This window comes from Trachymyrmex cornetzi, unplaced genomic scaffold (assembly GCF_001594075.2).
Source record: "Trachymyrmex cornetzi isolate Tcor2-1 unplaced genomic scaffold, Tcor1.1 scaffold9, whole genome shotgun sequence".
NCBI classification, from domain to species: domain Eukaryota; kingdom Metazoa; phylum Arthropoda; class Insecta; order Hymenoptera; family Formicidae; genus Trachymyrmex; species Trachymyrmex cornetzi.
In genome coordinates, this window is record NW_017300244.1 from 106,204 (window position 1) to 117,908 (window position 11,705).

An 11,705-nucleotide genomic window follows, 5' to 3' on the forward strand; every position below is an offset into this window, starting at 1 on the left:
TGATTTTACAACACTGCATTAGAGGAACTTAACGACATGTATATATATATATTTATGTATATATATATATATTTATATGTATATATATTATCTAAGATAAACAGTTGGCCAGTCATAACTCTTCTTTTTCTTTTTTACAAATTTATAGACACCGTCTTAACAGAGTGACTCAATATCGTAATTTATTACAACAAAATACACTACTCATAATAAAATTCAGCAAATTCCGGTAAAGAATCTGTACTGCAGGATGTTTCTCTTCAATCTTTTTTGTATCAATATCACTTCGCGTGTAATTTCTTTTTTTTTTCTTTTACCATTGTACATTTATATCACATATAATGTACATAATAGATAAAACAAATTTCGAAATAAATCATATAAATTGTAAAAGATTGTATATCAACATGTATAAAGATACTTTTTATAAAGATACAAATACAAGATCTCAAATAAAAACAGGTAGCTAGCAACCTGTAAACATTCTGAGACATCTTTGAGTACTTTGTTATTTTTAAATAATGAATTGATATATTTACCGAACATGCAAAATAGAAATGTACTAATAAAAAATTTCGACAAATCTTACAAACTATCCATTTTACGTTCAAAAAAAAAACATCAAATAGGTAGCTTAGTAATAAATTCATGAAGATGTGGGAAATTAACTAAAGAGAGAAACCAATTACGTATTAGAATAAAATCTAACATCTGAATGTAAGACAAATCGCCTTTTTTTTCCCGTTTTCTCCCTTTATGAGGTGATAAAATGAATCGTTGTTCATTTGTTTTCATTTTACTTTTATATTATTTCGGCCCTTGGTCACCATCCATTTTCAGATTATTATCATTTATAATTATTGTTGTCACATTAGTCTGAATTTGGCAAACGTTTACGACCATGTTTACAATAATAATCTCGAAGTGTATGGACTAAAAACAAATTGTAGATTACAATTTGGATAATTAATAGCCCAATCTCATTAGCTGCTCAGGTGCATTATTCTTCTATGGCACCAGGAATACGCTGACATCTTTCCTGGTTGAATCCACGCGTACCATCAGGCCCTCTTGGTTGCCTAACCACAGTTAATTTTGGGCCTGAATCTTCCAACGATGTAGTACGTAATCGACTTATTAATCGCTCGGGTCGTTGCTGGACTGTATCGCTATAAGCAATAAAAATTTATAAATAAAATTACACTACCATTAGTATAAAAACAATTTAAAAAATTAATTTACCTTAATCGAGTTACGTTGCATGCTGACGATTTGCCAGTGCGTTGATTAGTAACCAAAACGAATTCTACCTGATCTCCCGGCTGCAGCGTAACATGATCTCGAACTTCACTTACATGGAAGAATAATTTTCTGCCCTCATCGACTTCGTAAGCGAGAAAGCCGAAAGGACCCTTCATCGCGTCCACAGTAGCTCTTCTTTTTTTCCTGACGGCTACGATATTACAAGCATGACCTGCTGAATCGACCTGTAATTGTACAGGATCGCCAGCCTGCAATAGCTCCCGTTTGTTAGAAAGTCCCATGATTCCGAATTCATATTCTGGCGTCTCCTCATCTTCATTAGTTGGATTAATTTTGATCAAACCAGCGTACTCAGCTTGCTCGGGATTTGCACTTCGCAGTGGTCGCACTACAGTACCGTCGAGTACCTCGCTAACAGGTGTTGGCCTGGGAATACTTCCACGAGGTACCAGTTTAACATGATCAGCAGCTACACAACCTCCAGAACCTCTTCCATTACTCGAACTACTAATTGTACATTCGATATCGGCTCCTAATTCCAATGTACTAGCGTCGCCTTCAAAATTACTGTGAATAAAATGTTATTATTATTATATATATATGTGTATGCATCGTTCGTAGAAATTAAAGTATATCTCTCACCTGTAGTGAAAAAATATTTCTCTATCATGATTTACTGTCTCAATAAAGCCAAACCCGTCTTTAAGGGCGGCAATAAAACCTTGACATACTTGTCCATTTGATTTTTTGTTAACATTTTGAATTTTTTCACCAGCGGCATTTACTAAAAATATGTCTTCAGCAACAAGTTCTTTATTTCGTTTCACTTGAACAATATTGAACATTACCTATAAAGTTAAATAAATATTTACAGCAAAACAAATAGTGTTTCTCCAAAAAAAAATGAACTGATTTTCTTATATAAACTTTATATTAATTCACCTTATCACCCAATTTTGGAATATGTTTAGGGTCGCAATCTTTGGAGAAGAAAATAATGCTTTTCTGCTGGCCATAATTAATGAGGCCAGGTTCCATCGAATTTGTGTCTTGTGCTACAGTACCTAATATATCTTTCTCTATAATAGTTTGAAATGTTACGGTACCCATTGGCAAATGTTTCAGTCTAATAGCACTTTGTCGAGTATTAGAGAATGATGATGACGGGTCCTTATGAAAAAGAAAATTATAATTAAAACGAAATGGAATAATATATATATATATATATATACAATAAAAAAATTTTTTTAACATTATATTCTCATGTTAATTTGTACTTACTTGTATGACTGTAAATTCAACTTCATCTCCTACACTAATTTCTCTATCAACATCAAGAACTTCATTAAAATGAAAGAAAAGTCTGGGCTCTCTTTCTACACAACGAATAAAGCCAAAACCATCCTTGAGAGATTGTATTACACCCTGCTCTCGTCTTTCTCCAGACACAGTGAAAGATTCTGGTAATAACATTATCTCTGTAGCTCTTTTGAGCTGATCTCTAGTATCTGTTGCAATACGAAATTGGACCCAGTCCCCATGCCTATATTACAGAAATTAAATTACATTATATCACAGCGATGTATATAACTATATAAAATTAAAAAAATACATTTATTAATTCACATAAATTACCTAAGAGTAAAGTCTCCCTTTTGATCTTTATCGCCAAAGGGTACTTCAACTTCAGAATGATCACTGTCTCTATATCGAATACGACCAGGTAATGGATCATTTTGATGACGAGCAGCATTACCTCTCTCCAAAGGTTTCAACACTTGGCCTTTTACCACTTCGTTGCTGACTTCCTCAAATACAATTGAGCCGGGTGGTAACTTTGTAATGTTGCAAGCTACCTCTTTCCCCTACAAAAGAAAAACATTGAATTTTAAGGTCATTACATGTAGAAAAATTTTAATCATAATCATAAGGCCATAAGCAATCATAACAAAAAAAGATTGCGATCTCACGTTTTAAAACGATCGATTAGCCGATATGCTTTTGGACTTACGGTTATAACTAAATTTTTTTTCGTGTAATTAAGTAACGTGTACGTAATTTTCTACGTGCCTTCAGGGGATCTATTCTTGAAAAGAAACGTATACGAAAGTCTAGGGAAATGCTACAGTATACATTACATATACTATAGTATTTTTCGTTATTTAAATGATATGTTACTCATATGCGTATCTTTTCAAAGAAACATTTATACAGTTTTTATTTTACTTACATTGCGCGTTTGTATTATAAACTCCACATCATCTCCTAGCCTAAGTTCTTCTTTCATAGATTTAGCTTCGCTAAAGTGGAAGAATATTTCTTTGACTACATCAGCACGCTCGATAAAACCAAAATTTTCTTTCATCGAGCATACCACTCCACGATAACGAACTGGATGTGCTGGATTTTCCAGCCTTACATTACATGCATTCAAGACTCCTCTAGAATATAAGTGTTGCATATGTAAGAAAAAAAAATTACTACTTGTATAAGTTTTCTTATTTTACTAACAAATACTATATACGCATATAATTTAAAAACATATCATACCGTTGATTATTTGCAACTTGAAATGATACTTTATCACCAGTACGTAAGGTGACGTTTCCCTCAACATCATCTTTGGTATATGGCAGAAAAAAACATTCTCCACGGTATTCGAAAGTGATACGTCCTGAATCGCCACTTGCTTGTAACTCTGTGGTTACATTGCCGATGCATCTTTGATCACCTAATGACTAAAAGAAATGTGCGTACATTTACATTTTGTTATAATACTCTATCACTCCTTTATTATTATTATTGTTGTTATTGTTTTACTAACCACTGGACCAATTTTGCTAACGGTGCTTGCAATGGGCTTGCCTGTTCGTCGATCGTAAGTCATTTCAAACTCTACTGCATCTCCAATCTTCAAATGTTCAATATTACCGCTAAATTGGCTAAAATGAAAAAACAATCTTGCCTGTCTTTCACAGCACTGTATGAATCCGTAAGAATGCTGTTGAATAAAGACCACGTATAAATTAATTGTTTATATATTTCATAATTATAGATAAGTCCCATAACATCTGTAGTGCTCACCAATAATTTCTCAATTATACCAGTTTCCCGTGTTCCTTGATTCGCAGATTGATCCTGATAGGTGGAATTACTGGTGGCAGGTTCGTTTGTATACCCAGCATTTGTTTCCATACCCGTAAATTCAAACGGGAATCTTGTAGCGCCATTGCGTGGCGATGACTGTGTACCGGGATAACTTCCGTAGTTAGTAGAATTTTTACATTCAGGAGGTGAAACTATATGATCACCACTGTAATTGGTACCATTTCGATAGTTATTAGTTGTCGGCTGATATTCCGTTATGGCTTTAGGACTTGGTATAGCCATAGACTTATAGTCGAGTATTGCTGGGTCAGAGTTCATGATTGGCGGCTGGAACGTTTTCCACTGAGGATTGTTGGACATTGTCTTCTCAATTTGCGCAGTGTTATGTGTAATATTTACGTATAGTTCAACTCTTCTTCTCTTGAAACGATTACTTAATTTCTTGTTTACACTTTTGTGTTTCACCCCACAATATATATACTTATATTTAGAAATTTTTAGTCTTTTTCAATTATTTAAGTGTTTAACATAGATATCACAGAACGGTTCTTGGTACCTTATATCTTTGTTCACTATTAATAATGTTACAAGAACTTAATGAAGAGGAAGAGTGGCTCCTTGAAATGCTGCAGAAATGCAGGCTCCTTCGTGACCAGAAAGTGGAAGTGAGGTCTCTACAGAATACTTTAACGCGTTATTGTGAGAGAATTATTTATCAGAGTACCACGGACTCCACACAAACTTGGCACTCTTTGAACGCAGTTAAAGATGTTCTAGCAACCAAGCGGAGCAGCACAATCTCAGCCGCAATCACAATCACGGTCACTGTATTTGCTCACCTATCTCTTGCTCACAAGGCTTGTTGTGTATATAATATACAAATGAACGATGCAGTTAACGCTGATTTATGACTTAATACAAGTACAAAATCTTAGCACACCATACACTGTCAATACTTTCCATACGTATATATATGTTTGAATATTGTAACAACTGTTTGATAATTACTCAATTTAGCGTGCACTAGAACAACTGTGTTTCTTTTTAAACATCAGTCATCCCTTATAAAAGGAGTAAATCAAAAACATAGGAGATTTTAAAGGATAAATGTTGACTTGAAAATCCTCAGATGTCTTCAATGCGTGCTGAGTCTGATTGTGTTCTTCCAATATTTCTATAGTAACGTTTCCTTCTTCAGCTTTTAAATGTAGAATTTATAGTGAGCCTTAGTTTCAGAAGTGTCCTAAACTAACAATGACACAAGCTGTAAAAGAAAAACAAAAGTTTAAAAAATCACTTTGCAAGTACAACATATATATTCAAAGTATATTATTTGTCATTTAAAAATTGCGAGCTTTGCACTAAATATTAAAATATATAAAACACACGAATATTAATTTCTATATTTTGTAACACAAATTAAATAAAGTTTATATCGAATAAATATTTTTAAAAAATCTCAAAATTTTTATATATGAAACAGATCGATTTCACAAATAATATCAAAATAAAACTACAAAGAAAATACGGAAAAAATAATGGTGATGTATTGCACATGCTATAAAAAAATATTAACGCGGCAGAAAACGTTAAGAATTTTATATTCTGTTATAACAGCTTTTTTTCATAGACACGTATTCAGATAAAAATTTATTTAAAATCATCGAAACACTACGCAGAAAAATCATCAAGAATTCAACACAATTTTTAACACGCATTTCGAGCACACGTGACTGAGTAGGGTTACTTACTTCATCTTTGCGAGAACATAAAAGAATTTTCCGGAATCGAAAGGAAATAACCGGGGCGAAATAACAATGCGTTTATTTATAATACTCCACGGCGCGAGACAAACACGCTTCTGCCCGATTATCTGATAGTTTGACATTGACACGAGGGGATAACGAATTATTTTCCGTTACGCGCGATCGCGTGAAAATTGTGTCTGACGTGAGGGCGTCGCACGGCGCCGCGGCATGCTGATGCTCCATGGATACGTGAGTCATGACCCTCAGACCACCGCTATCATCATCTCCACCTCAATCCTCATCCTGCTCGCGCTATCAATCGACAACAATACCGGACCCGATTACGCGTGAAACATTCACGGAAATTCGAAAGAGGGTGGCGGATCGCGATGACAAACGGTGTCTCTCGTGGATGACGGACGTGCCGATATCCCGAGCTATGCTCGCGATCCATTTCGCGGCTTCTTCTGCGTGCCAAAGCGACCGGTGATCAAGACGTTATCATGTATACTCTCCGTAATTTTAAGAGGTTGATTTTTTTATGAGGTCGCGGAGCGCCTTATCTCGCCGCGGTGGTCATCGCGAAACCGCAGTATGCTCCAATCGGCCTGTCCCGGACGCCAATTCGATCGGCGAACGTTAGCGAGGATCACGCTGATCCGGATGACACGCGTTCCCGCACAAAGCTCGCAATTGTAGGGCGTTGAGAGGATTTACGAAACTCACCACGACACAGCACAGCACTGACGACATGCCGCCATGTTGAATGTCAACATTCGGCGTTCGCATACATCCAACGGGAGCGACCACGAGTTTCCTGTGCGCGCGCGCGCACGCGCGCAGCTGGGAGCTGAGACCCAGGTTGACCGCGACGCGACGTCGCGATGGAAACGGACTTAAAGTGTCATTACTGATTATGGCTGCGTTCGCTTTGCCGCTCACAACGCTTGTTTGAGCATCAATTGTCCTTGTTTAATGTTATTAAACAAGGATGAAACGATGCTTAAAGCGTTGTGAACGTCAAAGCGAACGCAGCCTACATGGGAGCATCAAGCATCTGCGCAGAAATTTATTGCGCACGATTCTAAATCTCCTGGTCCCAGTCAGTTATATTAAATATAAAATAATTATCAAATGAAATTTTTTTTGGTATGTGTCTAATGTATTAAACAATAATTAATTATGTCTTAATTTGTTCGTTATTAGTTGTCTCCGAATTTACTTTGTTTTGCTTCTGATTCCAGGTTTGTAATGCAAAGCAGTAAATTAAGAGATGTTATATTTTGATATGTATTGAAAATTCTTCTAAGACTGAAAATTTATATTTGTTTACATTATATAATGTAAACTGCAAGATTCCTCTATCAGCAGTGCAATTAGATCCAATGCATTTCAGTAAAATTATTTAACATATCACTGCGCATGCTCTGATGCTCAACGCTCCCATGTGAAGGTAGCTTAAAAGCGCCTGTATATAAACTGCGATTTTTCATGCGCAGCATGCTGCGACAGCAAAATGCGATTCAAATTTTCGAGAACCGCGATTGGAAGCGAGTCACCTCAAGAAAAATTTTTAACCGATAATAGTAGTGTTATCGCAACGTGCTGCGCATGAAGTCAGCTGAAGATTTTGTAGTTCTCTTGATTTTTCTTAAACCGATACCGCGTGCTTCTAGACTGTTTCAATGAGGAATTAAGGGAGAGACCAATTATGTTAAAGAGTTTTACAAGTTACAAATGCTGCTTTTTCTGCTGAACGCAACTATTGACTATCAAATGTTTTCTGAAGAATGTTTTGAACTGTGCGATTAATTTAATCAATGAGTAAATGCTCGGTTCCACCAATAAAAGATTAACTTTAATGTTGGTTTATCTTCTTCTAATTCTAAAAATTAAAAAAAAAAGAAGCAAATTAACTTTTACTTCTTTTACAGACGAGATTAAAGTTAATCTCTACATGATAGAAACAGACTAGAATTACTTGAAGCAAATTTTTCAATTATATAATTTATTATGTCCCTATTTAATGTTTTATATTAATAAAAAATTAAAAATCATTCATATTGAAAAATAATGTTCATTGGAGTTTGGAAGACGTTAATCTAATTAGAATAACTTCGATCAAATTATCTTAATTAAATTAACTTAATCAGTACTATTTTATTAAGTGATAAATAAAGCTATTAAATTAACAAAATTATGTTTAATGTATCGATAAAAGATTAAAACAATAATTTGTACATTAGAGATTTTGTCTTAAGTGACTTATCGATTAAGTTAACTGCTGATTAAGTTACTCAAAATCACTGTTACTACAAGTATTTCTACCAACGCAGATTAACTTTAATTTCGATTTAATTTACTCTTATCTTTCTCTAATTTTTAGTACTAAACTTTTACATTAAATCGATCATTTTTCTCAAATATATTTTATATTTTAAATATATATGTATATATAAACACACATACACAAATATATACATATTCAGAATTGATTAGTAACGGCAGATTTGTTGCTCAAACGTTTTTATTCCGAGAACGATTAGTATAACAAAGTTGAGAGGGAGAACGAAACATCAACGAGAGCACCAATCAATTTCGAGGAATCGAAAATGTACCTCAATCTCATTTGACATATATTGTGACTCTTATTATTGTGGTTCTCTCATCATTAGTATACAAAGTGACATACCTTCTCGAGCTCAACTATTTGATCATATAATTTACAGTACGACGGTCAGTTTAGTAATAGATGATTTGTGCAAAATTTGCGCTTATTGTTAAGTGTTCAGCTTCGCCGGAGCTTCATTGTTGGACGTCCTTGCATAGATGCCAAAGTGATTTAGTCGACGCCAACGTAGATCTTCGGGATCGGGTGTTGGTGGGGCAGTAACACATTCGAGACTCAGCTGCAAGGCTCGTCTCAACTCGTCATCTTCGTCTGTATCATTTACCAAGTCTGTTAAATGCGTCGTTTTATCGTCAGTATGAAGATCCAATCTCAATTTTAACGTCTTGTCTACGTCATCTTCATCATTTTGCAGACTCATCTGCAGGGCTCTAGCTAATTGCATATTTTCGTCCTCTTCCTCGTCACTCTTCTCTTCTCTGCTCTCGACTCTTATGGGGATTATCCTTTCACGAGGTTCGTCTGTGGATAGTCCAGGTTTATGCAAAAGCGAGGACACATTTCTGCTTGCACTCGAAGATTGTGGAACCTTCACTTCTCCCATCGCAAGAGCAGTTTTCAAAATTTCGTCCTCCAGCTTGGTGCCTAAGCGATTGCCTTTGGATGTGATTTTTGATTCCGAGTTTGGATTGCTTTTAGTTGCGACTATAGGATTTTTCAGAAGAACATCTTCGGCGGGACATTGTGGAAGGGTACCAATAACGATAAAAATAGAATAACCTGTAAGATTAGCGGTTGATTGATATACCTTTGATTGACACACTTTTCGTTAGTGTCTCACTTTGCCCTTACCTTCTTGTAACAATTGAGCTAGATACATTGTGAGATAAGTGTCTGATATAAGCTGAGGTCCACTGAGCATTGAATTTAAATTAAACCACTGACTCGCAAGTTTTCTTATCGTAAACCAATGTCCTTTATAATTACAAATATATGCTCTCATCCGCCTGAAAATTATATTGCCACTACACATGTATTATTTTATAAAATTTTATTATAAATAAAACTACTTAGTTTAAATCATTGAAAAGTGAACACCTGATATAAATGATGATATAAATAAATATATAATATAAAAAAAACAAGTGTTAATTTGTATGTGTGATCTGTTGCTGTAATTATTGTAAGAACAATGAAATCTTTAGAAAATATGCTCTTCTACGAGTGCAACAGAACAAAATATATCAGGACACAACACAAAATAGACTCAAAACCTTTGACTACGTAAATACTTATAGTCAAAGCTCAAAATAAATTATCAACCTACGAAGGATCATTCTGTGCCAATAAAGCTGTTGGTTCCGTGCTGTTATATGGAATCAGTTCTAAACCCCAAACTTTCAAAGCACTGCTAATAACTTGAACTGAAAAATATCCACTGTCGTCCATGTTTCCCGATGGTTGCTAAACATAAGAAGCAATTCACTGTTATTACAGAGAGTATTTGCTCAGCTCTTGGTAGGAAATAATAGCAAGGTCAAGCGTTTATGTCTATCAAAAAGGAAATTTTCAAAGAGTGCATGTCTTATTTATAATATCAATTTTTGTATGACACTGCTATCGTTGAGTATTCAGTAATTGTATGCCGAGAAGCTTTGACACGCGACGTCGTGTTTACCTCGAGAAACAGCTTGTAGTCCTCACTGTCGACGCCCGACTCGGCCATCCGGATTCTTTCCTCTTCGTCCATTTGATGTCCGAAATTCGCCAAGTCGACGGCGTTGAAGTACGGGCCTTGCAGGAGCGCGTTCAGGCAGTGCTGGGCGCACAGGTATCCCTCTTGCTGCGAGGAAAAAACATCGCTGAAGAACATGAACACGATCCCCGTCGTTCGCGTTAGAATTGATCGCCGTTACGGCGGCGTCTTTTACCTTCTCGTGAAATATACTCTCCATTGCACAGTCTGCCCGGCGATACCGCGAATAACGCAGAACCCCGCGTCTGTCAGACGCGTAATAATAATCGTAAATATAATGTCCCTCCGCCGATCTCGGCCGTAGATGAGAACGTCATCCACAAAAATATTTTCAGCCTACAGTCATGAACAACAGATGACCATTGTGTCGCGCCAGAGAGAAACCTGAGAGAGGCTATGCCGGCTTTTTTTCCTATTACCGTCGAAATCGGCCGTACACTACCGCCAGTACATCCATTCTCAATTTGGGAACTACGTGCCTACATGCATTTTCTGACACTATCGATAAAATCGTATCGTAGAAAAAAGATGTGGTTCATGTCTGTACTAAATACTCAGTCAGAGAAGAACCTAAAAGGGACCATGCCGGCCTTTTTCGTAGAACTTATAGGGCGACTGTTACCAACGCCGATTAACTTAATCGACGATTAAGGGCCTGCGCACAATAGAGGAACAAGAATTAGATATTAAGATTTCAACCTATCAGAAATCGTGTATTCCGATGTAATCAGTTTCTGATATGTTGAAATCTTAATATCTAATTCCTGTTCCTCTATTGTGCGCAGGCCCTAACTCAATCAGCAAAATTACTATTATAGATAGAAGATTTTCATTACTTTTATCACAATTAAGTATAGGAACGCAGAGATAGAAATATATCACGAAGAGATAAGGTTAAGAACGATATACAGTCTTGCTGTTGACTACATTGCTGATTGAGTTAATCGGAATGATGAGACTGGGCCATTTGCTGGATTCACACTGCATTCGATTTGCGTCGTACGACGCTCTGCAACCAATCAGAAAACAGGATTTCGATGATACGAAGCAGAATCCATCGGAATCCCGTTTTCTGATTAGTTGCAGAGCATCGTACGACGCACATCGGATGCAGTGTAAATCCAGTATAAGAGCCCAGACACAAACTTTTGCATAACGCATAACGCATAACGCATAGTGCATAAGAGAATCAACCAATCGA

At 36.0% G+C, this 11,705-nt stretch overlaps 2 protein-coding genes across 3 annotated transcripts; both read right to left on the reverse strand.

Annotated features, from left to right (window-relative positions):
- Positions 1-609: 609 nt before the first annotated feature.
- Positions 610-6,933, reverse strand: Unr (cold shock domain-containing Unr). The gene is made up of 11 exons (XM_018520305.1): positions 6,846-6,933; positions 4,348-5,635; positions 4,088-4,264; positions 3,814-4,001; positions 3,494-3,704; positions 2,899-3,128; positions 2,545-2,806; positions 2,206-2,433; positions 1,906-2,111; positions 1,243-1,830; positions 610-1,169 (listed from the first exon to the last, which is right to left on the reverse strand). The coding sequence occupies exons 2-11, from the start codon at positions 4,729-4,731 to the stop codon at positions 1,001-1,003; spliced, it is 2,643 nt and encodes an 880-aa protein (XP_018375807.1). The 5' UTR covers positions 4,732-5,635; positions 6,846-6,933; the 3' UTR covers positions 610-1,000.
- Positions 6,934-8,627: 1,694 nt separating this feature from the next.
- Positions 8,628-10,875, reverse strand: LOC108769366 (ataxin-3). Of its 2 annotated transcripts, none has more exons than XM_018520299.1 (5): positions 10,680-10,875; positions 10,427-10,591; positions 10,076-10,212; positions 9,601-9,755; positions 8,628-9,477 (listed from the first exon to the last, which is right to left on the reverse strand). In XM_018520299.1, the coding sequence occupies exons 1-5, from the start codon at positions 10,701-10,703 to the stop codon at positions 8,900-8,902; spliced, it is 1,059 nt and encodes a 352-aa protein (XP_018375801.1). In that variant the 5' UTR covers positions 10,704-10,875; the 3' UTR covers positions 8,628-8,899. The 2 variants fall into 2 exon arrangements, with proteins under 2 accessions (XP_018375801.1, XP_018375800.1); XM_018520298.1 differs by having other exon boundaries at positions 8,628-9,528.
- Positions 10,876-11,705: the final 830 nt, after the last annotated feature.

What these genes read in the sequence shown, in the direction of transcription:
- Unr (XM_018520305.1), bottom strand. Translation starts at nt 4,731, where the DNA reads ATGTCCAACAATCCTCAGTGGAAAACGTTCCAGCCGCCAATCATGAAC. An exon ending in TTGAATTTACAGTCATACAA is followed by an intron (nt 2,434 to 2,544) that starts GTAAGTACAAAT and finishes CTTTTTCATAAG; the next exon opens with GACCCGTCATCATCATTCTC. An exon ending in GAAATATTTTTTCACTACAG is followed by an intron (nt 1,831 to 1,905) that starts GTGAGAGATATA and finishes TTTTATTCACAG; the next exon opens with TAATTTTGAAGGCGACGCTA.
- LOC108769366 (XM_018520298.1), bottom strand. Translation starts at nt 10,703, where the DNA reads ATGGAGAGTATATTTCACGAGAAG. An exon ending in ACTACAAGCTGTTTCTCGAG is followed by an intron (nt 10,213 to 10,426) that starts GTAAACACGACG and finishes TCTTATGTTTAG; the next exon opens with CAACCATCGGGAAACATGGA. An exon ending in TTGGCACAGAATGATCCTTC is followed by an intron (nt 9,756 to 10,075) that starts GTAGGTTGATAA and finishes TATAATTTTCAG; the next exon opens with GCGGATGAGAGCATATATTT.